Source organism: Styela clava, chromosome 13 (assembly GCF_964204865.1).
Source record: "Styela clava chromosome 13, kaStyClav1.hap1.2, whole genome shotgun sequence".
Taxonomy (NCBI): Eukaryota; Metazoa; Chordata; class Ascidiacea; order Stolidobranchia; family Styelidae; genus Styela; species Styela clava.
The window spans coordinates 10160075-10176049 of NC_135262.1; the positions used below are offsets into that span (position 1 = coordinate 10160075).

The following is a 15975-nucleotide window of genomic DNA, read 5'->3' on the forward strand; positions in this document are numbered from 1 at the left end:
CGCTCGCTCCCTGATTCTTCTTCCTGGCTTACGTTTTTGCTCGTTTTCCTCTTGACCGCCCTGAACGATCTGATTCGCTGGAACTCGCTCCCCGATTCTTCCTGGCTTACGACTCTTTTGCCCGGTTTCCCTCCTCCGACCGCTCCGATCGCTGGCTGGATCTCCCGAGATCCTTTTCCTCCTTTGACTCTGATGAACGATCTGCTGCTGCTGCTGCCTCTCGCGCTTGCTCTCTCCTTTCCCTGAATTGCAATGCATGTTATCTTTATTTGTCTGCTGAACCTTCCCTACAACTACAGTCTACATGCACTTGGTCTCTGACTGGCTATTACGTCCCCACCGTTCTCCCTAGTCATGCTCTTTCGTTGTGAAAAGCAAGTTGCAAGAAATAAAATCATTATCATATCACGAACATAGTAACAGCCTTGCTGCCAGTAGCTGCATATCGATACCAAAGCTACCACAGTAGTTTAATTATTTTTATGTTGAAGTAAGCTGCCTTTATTACCACTTCTCATCAGTTAATTGTCACCGAAAAATAGATGGGTCATTTCATGACCCGCTGGCCAATGATACGACATTTCTGGTAATTATAGCTTGCTTACTATTTTTTTAAACATTAATTTTTTGAAAAACTCAGAAATATAATTACCAGGTAACCATGTTTACAGTAATAATTCACCAATTTACACTGCGAACGCCCTAAGACATTGGGACATTACAACCCAATGAATAAATGAATTTAGTTCATTAATGCTGTTACGCGCATATGTCTGTTCCCATTATAAACATTATTGCAGATGTACTTACTATATACTTTAAATTACATGAAAACAGCATGCATGATCTATAATGCTATGTTGGATAACGCGTTGGGATTACCGTCTTTGGTTCAAAGCTATCTTAACCCTCTTCGCCATGCTTCGTCAAAGCGTAATAACCAGGCATTTGCAAAGCCTGTGATTCAAGGTTTACTGAAGCATAATGACATATATGTAATGCAACAAAATGAGAGAAAAAAATATGTACATACATTTGGATGCTAGCTTATATATATGGACAATCGTGCAATCACGACCGCAAAAAGCAGTAATAGTCTGTGAATCAACCTGAATACAATAAGTTATATGAAACGGGTCGAAAAAACATCAAAAAAGTCAATAATTAATTACAAAAAAAGTAAGAGTTTAGTAGTATGGCATATCCATATAGTGTTTCCAACAAATATCATTCTTCAAAAACCAATCAATTTTTGTTTGCATTTTTCTCTGTGTTTGCAGCCACAATTTCATCGAACAATTCTTTAAACTTTGCCTCAGAATCTCCATAACAAAAATCAACGGCGGGCATATCTTCCATTTTCTTTTTCCATTCTAGAAGGCGTGGATATTTGTCAAAGTCCAGTTCAGGAAGATGAATTTCGATACCAGCAACGACAGCAAACGCGGAATAATCTAAACAATTTCACCATATTGTAACATGCTATCAACAATTCCCTGCAATTTGTTTACTCTGTTTCAGGGCACTTCAGATATTTGTGACGTTTTTCAACCAATATTTGTATCGTGTTTTAAATGCAAGAATTGTCTATTACCAATAAAATAACACATTCGATAGTTTTTACGTTAAACTAATCCTGATTGAGAATATTATATTATATAATATAACAAATAAATTAGTAATGTGCGCGTAGAATAATTATATAAAATGTTATATTTTGAAGTTGTGTGTTGGCTCCGATCTTGGGCTGGGCTCAAAATGAGTTGAGTTTGAAAAACGACAAAAAGAGATAAAATTTACGAGTTAACATCAAACGTTCTGCGAGTGGGGAATGATTTATGACATATTTTCTATTTTATTCGATACATGAGATTATGCATAAATTTGTGTGTCTGGACCGAATTCTGATAGCATCTCTAATTGGGGCTCTAATCGAATTATATAAATCCGATTCGTACAATTCTGTAACACTCCCGTTTTTGATGCCCCAGGAGCTCCAGCCCAGTTTGGGATCAACTCCAACTGCTAAATACAATTTTTAATTCATATTGCCTAAGAAATCCTTTTATATTTTGTCAGTATAAAATTATAAAAAAGAAATAATTCAAATTGCGAAATTTATACTGGTCTTCCAAATAATAAATTTAATAAATTAATCGTGCTGATAACAGCCATTTTACCTGCAACGGTAATATAATCTGAAGCCATATATTCTTGTTGTGTAAGTCTCCTTTCTAAACGATTATAGTTGTCTTCTAACGCAGGCCATCGTTCAGGAATTGGACCAGTTTCTCCACGATAAATAACTCCAAGGATATTCTAAAACAAAAACACACTATTGCATTCACAGCAACTATGAATTGCTGTTTGCATAGCGACCCCCTATTTTGAATATAATGAATATATGAATGTCTTACAAAAAGAAAAGCGTGTAATATTCGAAAACTTACGGAATATTCTAAAAGATTTGTGAAGTACTGAAAATCTTGGAAGAGCGATTCGTTGACTTTGGACCGAGCTTTCAATTCGGTCGGATAAAGTTTCTTTTCCTTGTCATTTCCTTCATATTTTGAGCAAAGATAGCAGATGATAGCGCGACTGTAAAAAACGATTTAGTTTCACAATAATAACCGTGATTTGAAACGAAAAATTGAAAGTTTTCCAGTTTAAACTGAAAATACTTTGGTTTCTTACATTAATATATATACTGTATATATAATGAAATTTACCTTTCCCCCAAGTTAAAATTCCCATCAACAATATACGGTACTTTGCCTTCTGGGTTGATTGCTAGATATTCTGGACTTTTGTGATCCTTTTTGCCTATCAGATCAATAAATCTCTTTTCGTACGGGATTGCAAGGGCTTCTAATACTGACCATACAACTTTAGCCGGCCCGCTTGCGGGATGCCAATAAAACGTCAATACCATTTTGAATCGAGTCGCTGAAGCGTGCAGTTTTGTTTGTGAGAATTTGTGATCAGTCTGAAGAAACCGAGTCGGTTTTATATACAATACGGACAAAGACGTCATTCTCTTAATGACGCCATGCTATGATGGTCCTTGTCGCAATCGTTATTCAATGACATAACGAATGGCGTAATATTATTTTAGTGGGGAATACCAGATTTTTTTACAACATCGATGTCAAATACTTCGACGAACAAATCCATCCCATGTTAATTTGCTATATATTTCGCTGCAATGTCGCAATAGAAAATCTACATCCGCGTGTGTAAGCACAGAAGTCTGATGATTGAATATTGTTATTCAAATAACAATTTTGTGTTTAAAAACTATTGAAATATATAAAAGCATATATTTTACTAGAGAAAATACTTATAATTGGTTTCGTGTTGAAAAAGTTCCTTAGATCAGGTCACGTTATCTCAAATCTGGGTCAAAATTTTGCACCGGGTCATTCTAGTTTAATAATATAGTGTCGTTGTCACGAGTCAAGGGTTGTAATCGTTTTCTTTTCAACATCGTAAAACAGTCAAAAAGTGGCAGTGGAGAGCAAAATTGCAGAAGCAAGCAACTAGTTCTTCCAAATAACTTCACTCTAATTTTTCCCTTAACCATCCCTTCCAGCATTGGCATTCAGAAGTCTATATATATCATTATTAAATGAATTTCCTAAATGAGGCGAAAGATCAGTAATCCTCTATTAGAGTGATGAAAGAAAAAGTGAGGGAAATTATAAAAGCCAAGATTTCATTTCGGAAAAAATTTCGCTACACACGATATTTATATGATGTGATTTTCAAATTCACTGACATAAATGTATTCCTGAACGTTTCGTCTGACCCGGGTCAGACTTGTTCAGACAAGCATGCCTCGCAAAAATTTGTATGCACTTAAATAATAGTTATCAAGTTGGTGGTTAGTTCTCAGTAAAGTATTTAAAGTATGGACATTTAAAGAACAAAAGGAAAGGTAATGCCAATCAATGAAGTGGACCTTTTAGTGGGGAACAATTAAAAACAAGGATTAAACAATTACACGGTATTCTCCAACCCCACTATTTGTTAAATTCGTGCTGGGTTCGAGGCTACTACAATGTCGGACAACTGTCGATCAAGCATAATTGAACTTTGAAATCATATACATAACGTTCAAACTAATAAATAAATAAATAAAATCGTAATTTCCTTCCTATTTATCTTGTGATACAAATTTGTGAATAAACGTTTTTTTTTAGTTGGTAGCCATGCCAAAAAGTTAGCCTGTTTTCTTGATGACCCTGATAGATAATGTTTTCCTGTTTTGCCAGGGTATTTATTGAACTCCCGTGACTTCGTTAGTAGGTGCTCGATTATTATTTACAGGTGACGCCATTATCTGTTGTTGTTACTTCATTACGTATTTTTGTCCTCGACCGCGTGCAGAACATGGGGAGGAGGACATGCCAACTTGCGACAAACCTGTCTGTTTACCTTCACTTCCCCGATGATCCTTCGGCTGCCTTTTTCTTCTTGCCTATCCGGCTGGCTCCTTTTCCTCCCTCGACCACCCGCCTCTCGCGCCTGCTCGTTGGCTTGTTCATTGGGGCTCGCTCCTTCCCCTCCCTGATGCACTCGGGCTCGCTCCTACAACAGTTTGTATATACGCTCCCACCGTCACCTAGCTGCCTCTCTTGCTTCTTTCTCATCGGCTCTTTTTCCTCCCTCGACCGCCGCTCGTTGGGCTCGCTCTCCTTTCCCTCCCTGAATTGCACTTGGGCTCGCTCCTACAACATACACCTCGACTGGTCTGACTGCCTATGGTTACGCTCCCACCGTCACTCTTGCTGAATTGCACGTATGTTATCTTATTTCTCTACAACTACAGTATACAGGTCTGACTGCCTACGGCTCCCACCGTCACCTACCTGCTTCGCTTGCTTCTTTCTCATCGGCTCTTTTTCCTCCCTCGACCGCCGCTCGTTGGGCTCGCTCTCCTTTCCCTCCCTGAATTGCACTTGGGCTCGCTCCTACAACATACACCTCGACTGGTCTGACTGCCTATGGTTACGCTCCCACCGTCACTCTTGCTGAATTGCACGTATGTTATCTTATTTCTCTACAACTACAGTATACAGGTCTGACTGCCTACGGCTCCCACCGTCACCTACCTGCTTCGCTTGCTTCTTTCTCATCGGCTCTTTTTCCTCCCTCGACCGCCGCTGGCTCGCTCCTTTCCCTCGCTGAATTGCACGTATGTTATCTTATTTCCCTACAACTACAGTATAACCTCGACTGGTCTGACTGCCTATGGTTAGTTACGCTTCTAGCTGCCTCTCTTGCTTCTTTCTCATCGGCTCCTTTTCCTCCCTCGACCGCCGCCCGCCATACCTGCTAGTTCTTTCTTGCAACTCAGTCCACTGTTGGTTGGCCTGGCTGCCTATGATTTCTGTTTCCTCCTCATCTTTGCTTGACTGCTGCTCTTGCTTGCTCACCGCCAGCCCTACCCTACAGCTCAGTCTATCCTGTGGGGTTCGAACCCACCCGCATACCTGGTCTGATGTTTGACTATGTCGCTGCGCTTCCACTGCGCCACCGCTCCTGACGAGGGTTGAGTGGATTAGAATCTTTCTCAATTAACTACGTCACGCTTGCCAGCCCACGACGAGGCTAATTACACAGAAAAAAATGACATTAGACATACTTCGTTGATTCGAAGCAAGTGTATCTGTGCCTCAATGGAAGATGTTCATCAGCTGGTAATTCAAAGGTATCAATAAGCAAACCACATTTCTGACTGTCGGTGTAGGAATACTAAGACTGAGAGAAGGTTTGCGAATTTGCTTCTTTTTGTCTCATGTGCTAACTGGCCGTCTTATCTCTGGTTTACTGTTTCTAAATTTATAAAACATCTCAGGATAAAATTTGCCCGGCGTTTTGTTCTTTTCCCGTTTGAAACGGTATCACACACATAAAACATAAAACGCCGTAAATTTTGTCTCAAGCCAGCGAGCCGCGAGCATTAAAGGTGAACGCACTAAATTGCGCGTGCGGTGTACTTTTCTTATTCATTCTGATACTACGTCGGTGTCAATGTCATCTTTTCCCGGATTTTCCGGAAATATAAGCCAATCAAGTAAGATATGGTCAATTAGTTTTCCATTTTATCATAAATGCCTTTCTTAGGGTTATATTGCAGATCATCTATGGAAATTTATGTGGTGGCCGTTTTCCTTGGTGTCCTAAGTACGTGCTTATTTTGCTTAATGGTTAATCCAACACTGGTCACTGGTGAGGATAAGGATCTTTATGTATTAATTAAATGAATTGTAATCTATTTCTTGAATAACTAAAAACGGGTTTATTTTTCGATACCATAATGTCTCATTTTGCAAATAAGGATATCATGATTTACGGTGTAAAAGGTCATCTTCAAGTTGCGCAAACGAACATTTTTTCTCATTGTTTATCATATTTATATGATACTGTATGAGTGTATGTAATATGGCATGATTATTATGAGAAATGATTGTTCAAAAACCGATTTGAGATTTATTTGTTACGTCATATTTATTCAAAGCAAATAAGTGAGGCTCATATGAATCAGGTTATCAAATATTTTATCTATAAATAAAAAGATCTGTATTGGTTTTCCAGATTTGAAGATGGAGATTACCCAAATCATGTTATGACATTACCAATTCATTTGTAGTATCAAGACTCATAAAAGTAGACTGGTTTAACGCATTCGGCGATTGCATATGAAAATCTTAACTAATCCCTATAGGGAGCTGAATGACAGCAATATTGCCTATTTCAAAAAAAATTATACCTGCCTGTCAAAATAAAGATTTATGTGATGTATCTTGGATTTTGTCATGTCGTAATATGCCAGGAGTAATCTAGGGATTTTGCTTCAATTGATATGCTTATATATTTATTTAAACCTCAAATGAAATTTAGTCAGCAAATAAACGTCAGTTAACTGAGAAATTATGATAAAGTTACGAGCCCCGGACTCTGGATACGACCTGCATTGCTAAAAAACTGAGCATCGTTGAATATTTCACGATTAAAAAATTTCATTTCCCGCTTCAATCCTGGATCAGGTTCCGAACAAAATAAATGATAATACTATCTTATCCTTAGACTAATGACATTTATTCAATAACTTTTGTCATTCAAAGCATTTATGTAATGTGAGCACTGCAATATTAAAATCCTGCCACCAATATTACGTCTCACTGTGTACCACGACTATAGGGATTGCCACAATCAGGTATCCATTGTTTCAAATGAATGATTTACACAATCAATAATTGAATTTGATTAAAAGGCAATTTAAAGCACGCAAGTAGTACTTCTCCCACGTTTAGCATATATTTTGATTCGAATATAGGTAAAGTCTCTCGAGACCCCGTCACTTCAGTAAAGCCACGACGTCGATATGTAAACGATACGAACCCAAAAGGCGGAGGCTCTGAGCGACGCGTGGGAGTGCTTTTGTTAATCAGTAACTAGGTAGCTGATGATATTCTTGATTTATTTGAAAGTTGTGCCGTCTATTATGAGATAATGCATGTGCCACACATGAATATTTTAGGATAAAGATATAAACAAGGATGATCGACTGTTTCTTCATGAAAAATTACAAGGTGATGTGTATTGGTATGTTTCGGATTCCAAATATGAATCATATAGTCATTTGCATGTGAAATCTTTGGTAATTGTTAGATAGAAGGTAGACAGGAAGTTCTGAAAATGAGAATTGTCTTAGATATTGTTAAAAAGAAATGGTACAATGACACCACGTATGTGCGTTTTAAATGAGCTTAATAATAGTAAAAGTAGTAATACCTAAGTAAAACTTGGATGCGCTTTTATTCTCTTTTGTCATTTCTGATAATTTGGTAAAAGTACAAGTTGCCTTTACAAGCTATTGGATCTTTGATAAAAGTCTAATTTACCAAGTGAGTGTTGATTATTAGTGAGTGATTGCCAGAGTAGAATGACTATTTTGATGTGTTGGTAGACGAGTGGTACTCGAATCGATTTTGAAGTGTGGCGGCTGGCGAGCATGACGACACTTTTGTCGATTTAGGACATTGCGATAATACGACATTTTTGTATAAGAAAATAGTTCAACAACGGTAGATAACAGAAGGAATGACGATTGTTTTCCATCATTCAATTGTCCATCAGAAATATATATTGTCGAGTATTTAGACCGTTTATGCAGAGTACAGACAGTACCGCGTTATTGAAATTGCGGTTTCAGGTATGGTAGCGCCCTTATAGTCAATAGATGCCGATTTCTTTGCTATAGTTGACAAAGGATATGCATACATTCATGATATATATATTTGTGTTTCTCTTTTTTGTCAGAGCCAGTGTGGTAATCGAGTAGTAATACATGATACGAACTCAATCGACGTATACCGATGAAGTGTGAAGTGTGGTCACATTGATATTGACTATCGTGATAGCTAAATGAATAGACGACATTTGTACTGCTTCTCCCTCGAAAATCCGGTTTGGGATTCATATCGTGCCAATACACGGACCAGTAATAGTTCCAGTTTGTAATCGAGATTTAACTCTGTTCGAGACTATGTCTTTACTTCTGTATGCGATGTATTGAATTAATCGAAAGCTCGCATTGAACTGCTCTAGTCTAGACCGAATGAGTCTATATCGAACGAGTAATATAGTTATTTGGAAAATTTCAGGAGTTGTTTAACGTATTCTAGCTATGTATATATTAAAAGGAAATAGTACTCAAATAAGTCATACATTATAGCGGAATCACTAAGCTAGATCAATGCAAATTGAAATGTACCGTTTCAAGATAAAATTGCGGTATTTCCCACGGTCGAAGTATTCAGAATTATAGCCGACTCTGTTAGGTTAGGCTAGTATGACAGCTACACATTTTGATGAATAATGAGTTATTAGCACATTTGTTCATAAACAAATTGTTGAAAATTAATCAGTTGAGCATAGATCAATCCTACGGATTGAAAGATTGTGATAGCAGAATCAATTATATAGATTAAACTTTTCCCCCCATTGAGTAATGTACAATATATTTTTATAGTGTTATCATTTAATTGATTAAAAAATAAATAATGTCTTCAGCTAGCTATGACGTTGAACATGCTGGTGGCCCCGGCGATTCAAAGGTAAGAACATTTCCATTTCTTATATTTAACATACATTCAATAGATCTGTCTTTGACATTCGGAATGGGAGATTTAAATGTGTTCATTCTCATTCTCATTTATATATATTGATGTTTTTTTATCATCTTCAACGTAGAGCAAGATGGCATTTAAATTTACCTATAAATCCACTACTCATTCGCACGCAAATTTTCCATCTTCATTTACTTAACGAATCCTTCTTATTTTGCAGGATATCTCATGGATCTTTGACAAGGTATGCATTCCTCCGTAAGCGAGATACTGAATTATTTATTCTTCATTGATGTGCGTCTTGTCTGTAAGAATAGCCCTTCCACATAGTATAGCGAAACGCAGACTTGAAATCGTTATTTCGAAAATAATTTATGAATAGAATAGAGATATTATGGGTTGGCCGTGAATCTGTGCTAGTCTTGATTTGCAACCCAAAATTCCACTTAGGCGTTGCAAAGTTTTGGCAAATGGCCTAATTACAAGAATAGCCTGCGTTATATACTAAAATTATTACAAGGAACCAAAATTTATTGTATCGAACTGTTTCAACAAAATATATATAAACACTGTTATCCCCTTTTCTATCGATAACAGTTTTAAAAAAAATTGTCTATCAACAGCAGAATACAGTAATAATACAGCGCTATTTAACTTGTGAATATGATGATATGAATATGATGATTCGTGATTCGAAAAATTCCCTGCTTTAAACAATGGCTAATCCACCACAGTTATCGTATTAGTCTTTCTCATATTATTGTCTGGCGATTTTAGTATGCTGGAAGTGATGGGAGAATTGCTGTGAAACACTTTTTAGAAATTGTTGAAAAATATCGAACTTCATTGTCTGAGGAAACTATAGATAAATTACTTCAGTATACAGACAAAAACAAGGATGGATATATCACGAAAGAGGAACTCACACAGTTGGTAAGAGACGATGAGTTACCATTCGAAGTATTATGGCACTTCATCTTGAATGAACTGACGTTATTGTTTGAAATTGTTTATTTATAGTATCGTATGTCATGCATGAAATTTTCTACACATCGATAATGAGCTCACACCTACTCGGAGGATTTGTGAATACCCATTATTGGATATTCATAAATAAATACCATTTTGATCACCATTATATATTTTGTATATTGAAAAATCTTAATACAAATTTTATATTTTCTTTACAAAGTGGGGAGATCATTTTTTTAAGTCCACGCTTCGAAAATATTTCTGGATAATAACTATAGAGCCTGGCACATCTAAATTTCCAGAGATATTATTAGTTTAGCTTATTTGTAAAATAAATTTGATTGAATTTGTTTTAATAAAGTTTCGCCCTCCTCTGTCGTTTGCCACTTTGAAACAAAGAAAGTATCACAAAAGTACAGTACATCGACCTACAGAGAATGGGTGTGACTATTTGTGATGTTACTTGAAAATAAAACCGATACCAATTATGCCTTAGCTGAGCACCGGGTTTATCGAAAGATGTCTAACTAGTTCAACAGAATACTATGCTGGGGCTCAATATGCGGATAAATAGCTAAACTTTCGGGTAAAATATCAAGCCACGTAGGAAATTTGAAAAAAATATATTAACAGTAAAAGCTTTCGAGTGACCTTCATCTTGAAGAACTAATTTGTAATAAATCGGCACATTAGTTTTGAATTATTAGCAATTAGCAGTTTTCCTCACAATAACAAGTTAGCAAAACGACCCACACCTTGTCCATTAATCTAATTTTGAAATACTGTATTCATAATAGCAATCAGAAAACGTTCATTCCGTGGCTCGAAAAACTGGAGTTGATGTGAAGGAACTAAACACGTTCAATAAAGGAGTGAAAGCAGTTGGAAATTTCGTGTTATTGAATGATGAAGATAAGGAATTATATTATGAGCATTACAGTTGCTGTCCTCCACCTCTTTTCATGATATTAGTCAGCGTTGCTGAGGTTTGTGATACGAATGGATTCTTACATATTAGCTTGTTGTATAGGGGGTATAGGGGGTGTTGCGTACCTAGCTATGTATAAAACTTGATTTTATTTTAATAATTATATTTATAGTATGTTTACAAAATAAGGCTCTAGATATCAATCAAAACATAAGAATTCATTGGCTTTCAAATGAAATCTTTGCCGTTTGTGAACTTAGTGATACGACTTGCCCAATTTATCGTAGCCTGAGTAAGGCGGTGGGCTTTTTCTTTTTTGCAGTTATAATCAACGTAATTTGTCATTCTAGGTATTAAAAAATTGATTTTGTTACGCATTAATGTTTTCGTGACCTTTGTCTACTGAACAAGTTGTTCTACGTCAAAATACATCAGGATATCATTTGGCTCAAATCAGAAATCTAGCCTTATTTAGCTAAATAAGAATCTGAATTATAAAGTATGACCTCAAATTCGGTTTATTTCGAAATAATATCTGCTGCACCAAAATCTCTTTCTTACGATAGTTTGGAGACGTTTTGCACAATAAGCAATAGTTTTCGACGAGATTCGGTTGAAACCCGGGTGTTTTAAATCAGTACACTAATGCAAAATTAGACTTTATGCTAGATTTCAATTCTATAGTTGGCTTTAACAAATGTTATATTGCTAGCTATGTTGGTTTATTTACAATGTTTTAGTCAATTTATCCAAGCTAACTGAAACTACATCTCCCGTTTTACTTTTTAGCGATTCACTTTTTTGTTTTTCGAATCCCAGATCGCAGTTTATATATACTATGGCGTGACTCTCGGGGAATGGTTGACATACCATAGAGATTTATTACAAAGCCCTCTTGTGTTTGATCCTTCGAAAAGAGAACAAGCTTGGCGTTTCTTTTCTTATATGCTGACACATGCTGGGTAAGAGATTTTCTAATGTTACTTTACATTGATAACAAATTGCTAATGAATTTTTCAAAATTATAGATGAAAATTTATATATCAGTAAAAACTCATATTTAGTTTCTGAAAAAATAGGCTAACTGGTTTTGTAGGAGTTGGTTTCAGCTCTCGTGTCAACTAGCATCTCTGTCGCAAGAAAAACTGCCACTAAAATCAGCGATTGTTAATATCAGTTACAACTGTCAATATTTCGTAAAATACTTTATTGTATTGTATGCTAATAATTTTTATCTTCAGGTTGGAACATGTCGGTTTTAACGTCTTTGTACAACTGATCTTAGGAGTACCTTTGGAGATGGTCCACGGTCCACTGCGAATCTCAGCAGTATACATGGCTGGAGTTATAGCAGGTATTAGAATTTTCCAGCGTTATATCATTTATTTTAACTTTTTAGACTCGTTTTTTTATGGGATCAGTGGTTAAGAAGGTTAACATATACCTCCATTATCAATCACACACTTCATCACAATTTATTATTCAATATCACAATTCATTAATTCCATTATCAAACTTGTTGAACACGAAGTGAACATATGTTAAGATCGTTTTTTATCATGTTGTTGTTCATCTTTTTAGTATTTTTTCCATTTCCTCATCTTGTGAAAAAAATCTGCTTTTCTCATAAACTATTGAACCAATTGCTTTGAAATTTTTAATGGTTCAAAAATGACTTACTTTTTCTAAAAGACTTACTTTTATTTGTTTCAAATATTTCTGTGGGCTCTATGGGATTCAGTTTTTGTGAGCGGTGATGTCATCAAAACGAAATGTTATATTTTAATAGCACAAGGCAAAATTTGACTTTTTGTTTATGCATTGATTATCCTGCAAAAAATAATGATATTCTTTCTATCCTCTTGTTTTCGTGTTTAATATTTTTAGAAAACGTGCAAGAAGAATAAGAGAAATTTTTGTATTTTTGAACTATTTTTTTAGGTTCTCTCGCGTCGTCCATTTTCGATCCATACACTATACTAGTCGGTGCTAGTGGAGGAGTGTACGCTATGTTTACAGCCCATCTAGCCAACGTTATTCTTGTGAGTAAAACTCTTGTTGTTGCATTGATTTTCTTCAGTTTTTTGGATAAATCAAAAATGTATTATTATTTTTTCAACAGAATGGCGATGTTATGCATAAGGTGTCCAGTCTACTCAGGACATTCTTTGTTCTATTCATACGTAAGTATCATCATTATTATTGAATAAACAAGAACAACAATAAAGATACATATGGACATTTCGTGCCCGAAAAAAACACGAAAATTCATTGATAGCGAAGTTCTAAGGCTTATTTTCACATGCGAAATTAGTAATATAACAATTGTTCATTTTAAGTTTCGGCAACTTATAGATTCTGCAGTTTTACTTTATGATATATTAATTATTAATTTCCCACTGAAATTTTCAAATTAGAGAACAGTCAAATAATATCGATATTTACTGTCAATATGAAACTTTTGTTTTCAGTGTGTTTCGATTTCGGATACTCCATTTATCGAAGATTTGACAGTTCCAGTGGCGGCGCTAAAGTTTCTTTTGTTGCACACGTCGCGGGAGCTTTAGCTGGACTAACAATGGGTCTTATAGTTTTGAAAAACTTCAGGAAATCACTCACTGATAAAATCGTGTTCTGGGTTGCTGTTGCTGTTTATATCGCTCTTATGGTATTTGCCATATTTTGGAACATATTTTGGCCTGGCTATGATTTATAACATTAATATTTGTTTTATGATGCCATTGAGATTGTTCGGCAGATATTATTGAAAAGCGAAATTCTTCAATTCGTCGCTGCATATGGGACAACTAGTTAACTGCTCTTGAAGTAGTTTTATTTTGAAAAATCAAATGATAATAGCATATGAAATTGGCTAATGAAGATCTACGGCGCAATTTCTACAAATGCTATTCTCAAGTTCTATTCTTATCACTGAAAGTTGCTATAGTTCAATAAATGCGTAGTCACCCGTTCATCATACCATTTATCAAGCATACTTTTATATAGATGGCAACCATGACACGGACAGCGTCCTATTTGATTTCTTAGATTGATCATGGTTATGCACGACTAAGATGTTTTCAACGTAAATAATATTTTGAATTGCCGTAGACAAAAGTTTCTGTATAGTATGTAGTAGTATTTTTCATATTCAAGTTGATTTTTGTTCGAGTGTCGGAAAACGAATGAAAAATACTATCAATTTGGATATTCTCGTGGTAATCAATGACCTTGTGTATTTTAGGTTTACAAAAATTATTTTACGTGCCTAGAAGCCCATTGTGTTCTACAAACTTGGTTAACCCAAACTTTTTTATCATTGTGATTTTCTCATGTGATCCATATGTTTTGTTCCGCTTCCAATTTAGAATAGACATTTTCGCGTATGGTTTCAAGTTTCAGGGCAAATCTATACCGAGATATCCATAGATTTAGTCATTTTTTTAAACAAGTGGGTCTATTAGATTCTTTTGGTTGTTTTGACCGATATTGATATATTTAAAACAGTGGACCATTGACAGCGAGATGTAGTTGAAGCTCCGCTCTATACACCGTGTGTAATGAATGATGCCATCTAACTTGACAGACTCGTGATATTTAAAACATCGATATTACGTAGAGCCTAGCTATAGTTTAGTGCAGAGATGGCGAACCACTTGCCCGTTGGTCACGATGCAATTTGTCGTTATTGTGAAAAAACGTGTTAACATTTTGCGGATGAAAAGTTTTGTAATGGGGTCTGCTTTAATTCCATCTGCCAATAAATAAACTACCACTGGGGCTGCGTTCTATATCTGCTCGCCGCAATGCTGTCACGACGTGTTGAAATTAAAAATACAATTTATCCTATTGTTCCTTTCTAGCGTCGTCTACCTAAGAGTAACACCATCTATTTGAGGCGATTACTTCGTTTAGGATATAGAATGTTAGTCGGGATGTTGGAGCTAAATGTCGCTGTAAGGACTGCGGTTCTATTTCGGAAGATCGTGTACAGTTAACTTCGGGAATCTCAAATTACCAAAGTTTAAATGATCAATTTCAATTTGAAAATGATCAACGAAATTAAAGACTCAAACCAGAGCCTGTAGAAAACTGTAATAATAAAAAAACATATGATAGTGACTTTGATGTGGTTGAAAAATGAGCAGCAAATATAATTATGGCAAAGCACAATTTACCCTCGAACTTTCCTGCCTCCGCGAAAAAACTTTTCATTGCGCTGTGATCTTTATCGGTTTCCAGTTCTTTCTGTTCATGCTAATCCATGTTTTCACAGATGAATTTCATAAAATCGAGCACCAGGAATCAACTCAGTCCTGGTATAAATGCTGCATGATTTAGTTTAAAACTACATAATTCTAACGTATAGTATTATATATATATATATATGACTTGTGATAAATATCAAAAGGTTTCTCTTTAATGATACTGAGTAAATCAGTGACCCATCTTGCACAATATAAATGCCATTCAGGAAAGAGAGTCGCCATTTTATAAAGAAGATAAACAGATGAAGTCTGTTTAAAACTTTTCACAGCGCAATTTACCATGTCTTCCACTTTGTAAAGATTAATAATTTTGGATATTTATGATACACAATCTGAATTGAATACAGATTCTTGAGCTTTATTTGTAGTTATTTTCTAACAAAAGAGATTAAAATTTGTGATATCGATAATTAAGCTTTGATACACCCTAACAAACTTTAATTCTGATTCACTAATTCAGGATTTCACCACCCATGACTTAACAAAAATGCATTCAGACAGGATAGTTGCAAGAGGTTTGGTACCAAAAAAGTAAGAAGATTGCCTCATCATTAAACTAAAGACACCTTCAGGTGTGCAAAGCAAAAAACCGATTTGAAATTCATTATATGATTGATTACTCTCCTGAAATAAAAACCCATTATCCTGGTATGTGAGAGTAAATGTAATG

General features: G+C 35.6%; 2 protein-coding genes across 2 annotated transcripts; one reads left to right on the forward strand and one right to left on the reverse strand.

Annotated features, from left to right (window-relative positions):
* Nucleotides 1-710: 710 nt before the first annotated feature.
* LOC120333066 (glutathione S-transferase 1-like) lies at nucleotides 711-2945 on the reverse strand. Its single transcript, XM_039400416.2, has 4 exons — nucleotides 2730-2945; nucleotides 2451-2598; nucleotides 2181-2319; nucleotides 711-1454 (listed from the first exon to the last, which is right to left on the reverse strand). Exons 1-4 carry the CDS (start codon nucleotides 2930-2932, stop codon nucleotides 1246-1248), a joined length of 699 nt encoding a protein of 232 aa, XP_039256350.2. The 5' UTR covers nucleotides 2933-2945; the 3' UTR covers nucleotides 711-1245.
* A 6093-nt stretch (nucleotides 2946-9038) lies between these two features.
* On the forward strand, nucleotides 9039-14523 carry LOC120332420 (rhomboid-related protein 2-like). Its single transcript, XM_078119537.1, has 9 exons — nucleotides 9039-9125; nucleotides 9358-9381; nucleotides 9915-10070; nucleotides 10907-11095; nucleotides 11857-11999; nucleotides 12279-12391; nucleotides 12979-13079; nucleotides 13160-13220; nucleotides 13509-14523. The coding sequence occupies exons 1-9, from the start codon at nucleotides 9072-9074 to the stop codon at nucleotides 13751-13753; spliced, it is 1086 nt and encodes a 361-aa protein (XP_077975663.1). The 5' UTR covers nucleotides 9039-9071; the 3' UTR covers nucleotides 13754-14523.
* Nucleotides 14524-15975: the final 1452 nt, after the last annotated feature.

Coding starts and splice junctions, on each gene's coding strand:
- LOC120333066 (XM_039400416.2), bottom strand. CDS start 2,932: ATGGTATTGACGTTTTATTGGCATCCCGCAAGCGGGCCGGCTAAAGTT. Junction 2,599..2,729: donor AATTTTAACTTGGGGGAAAG/GTAAATTTCATT, acceptor CGTTTTTTACAG/TCGCGCTATCATCTGCTATC. Junction 2,320..2,450: donor CAAATCTTTTAGAATATTCC/GTAAGTTTTCGA, acceptor TTTTTGTTTTAG/AATATCCTTGGAGTTATTTA.
- LOC120332420 (XM_078119537.1), top strand. CDS start 9,072: ATGTCTTCAGCTAGCTATGACGTTGAACATGCTGGTGGCCCCGGCGAT. Junction 12,000..12,278: donor TATATGCTGACACATGCTGG/GTAAGAGATTTT, acceptor TTTTATCTTCAG/GTTGGAACATGTCGGTTTTA. Junction 12,392..12,978: donor CATGGCTGGAGTTATAGCAG/GTATTAGAATTT, acceptor CTATTTTTTTAG/GTTCTCTCGCGTCGTCCATT.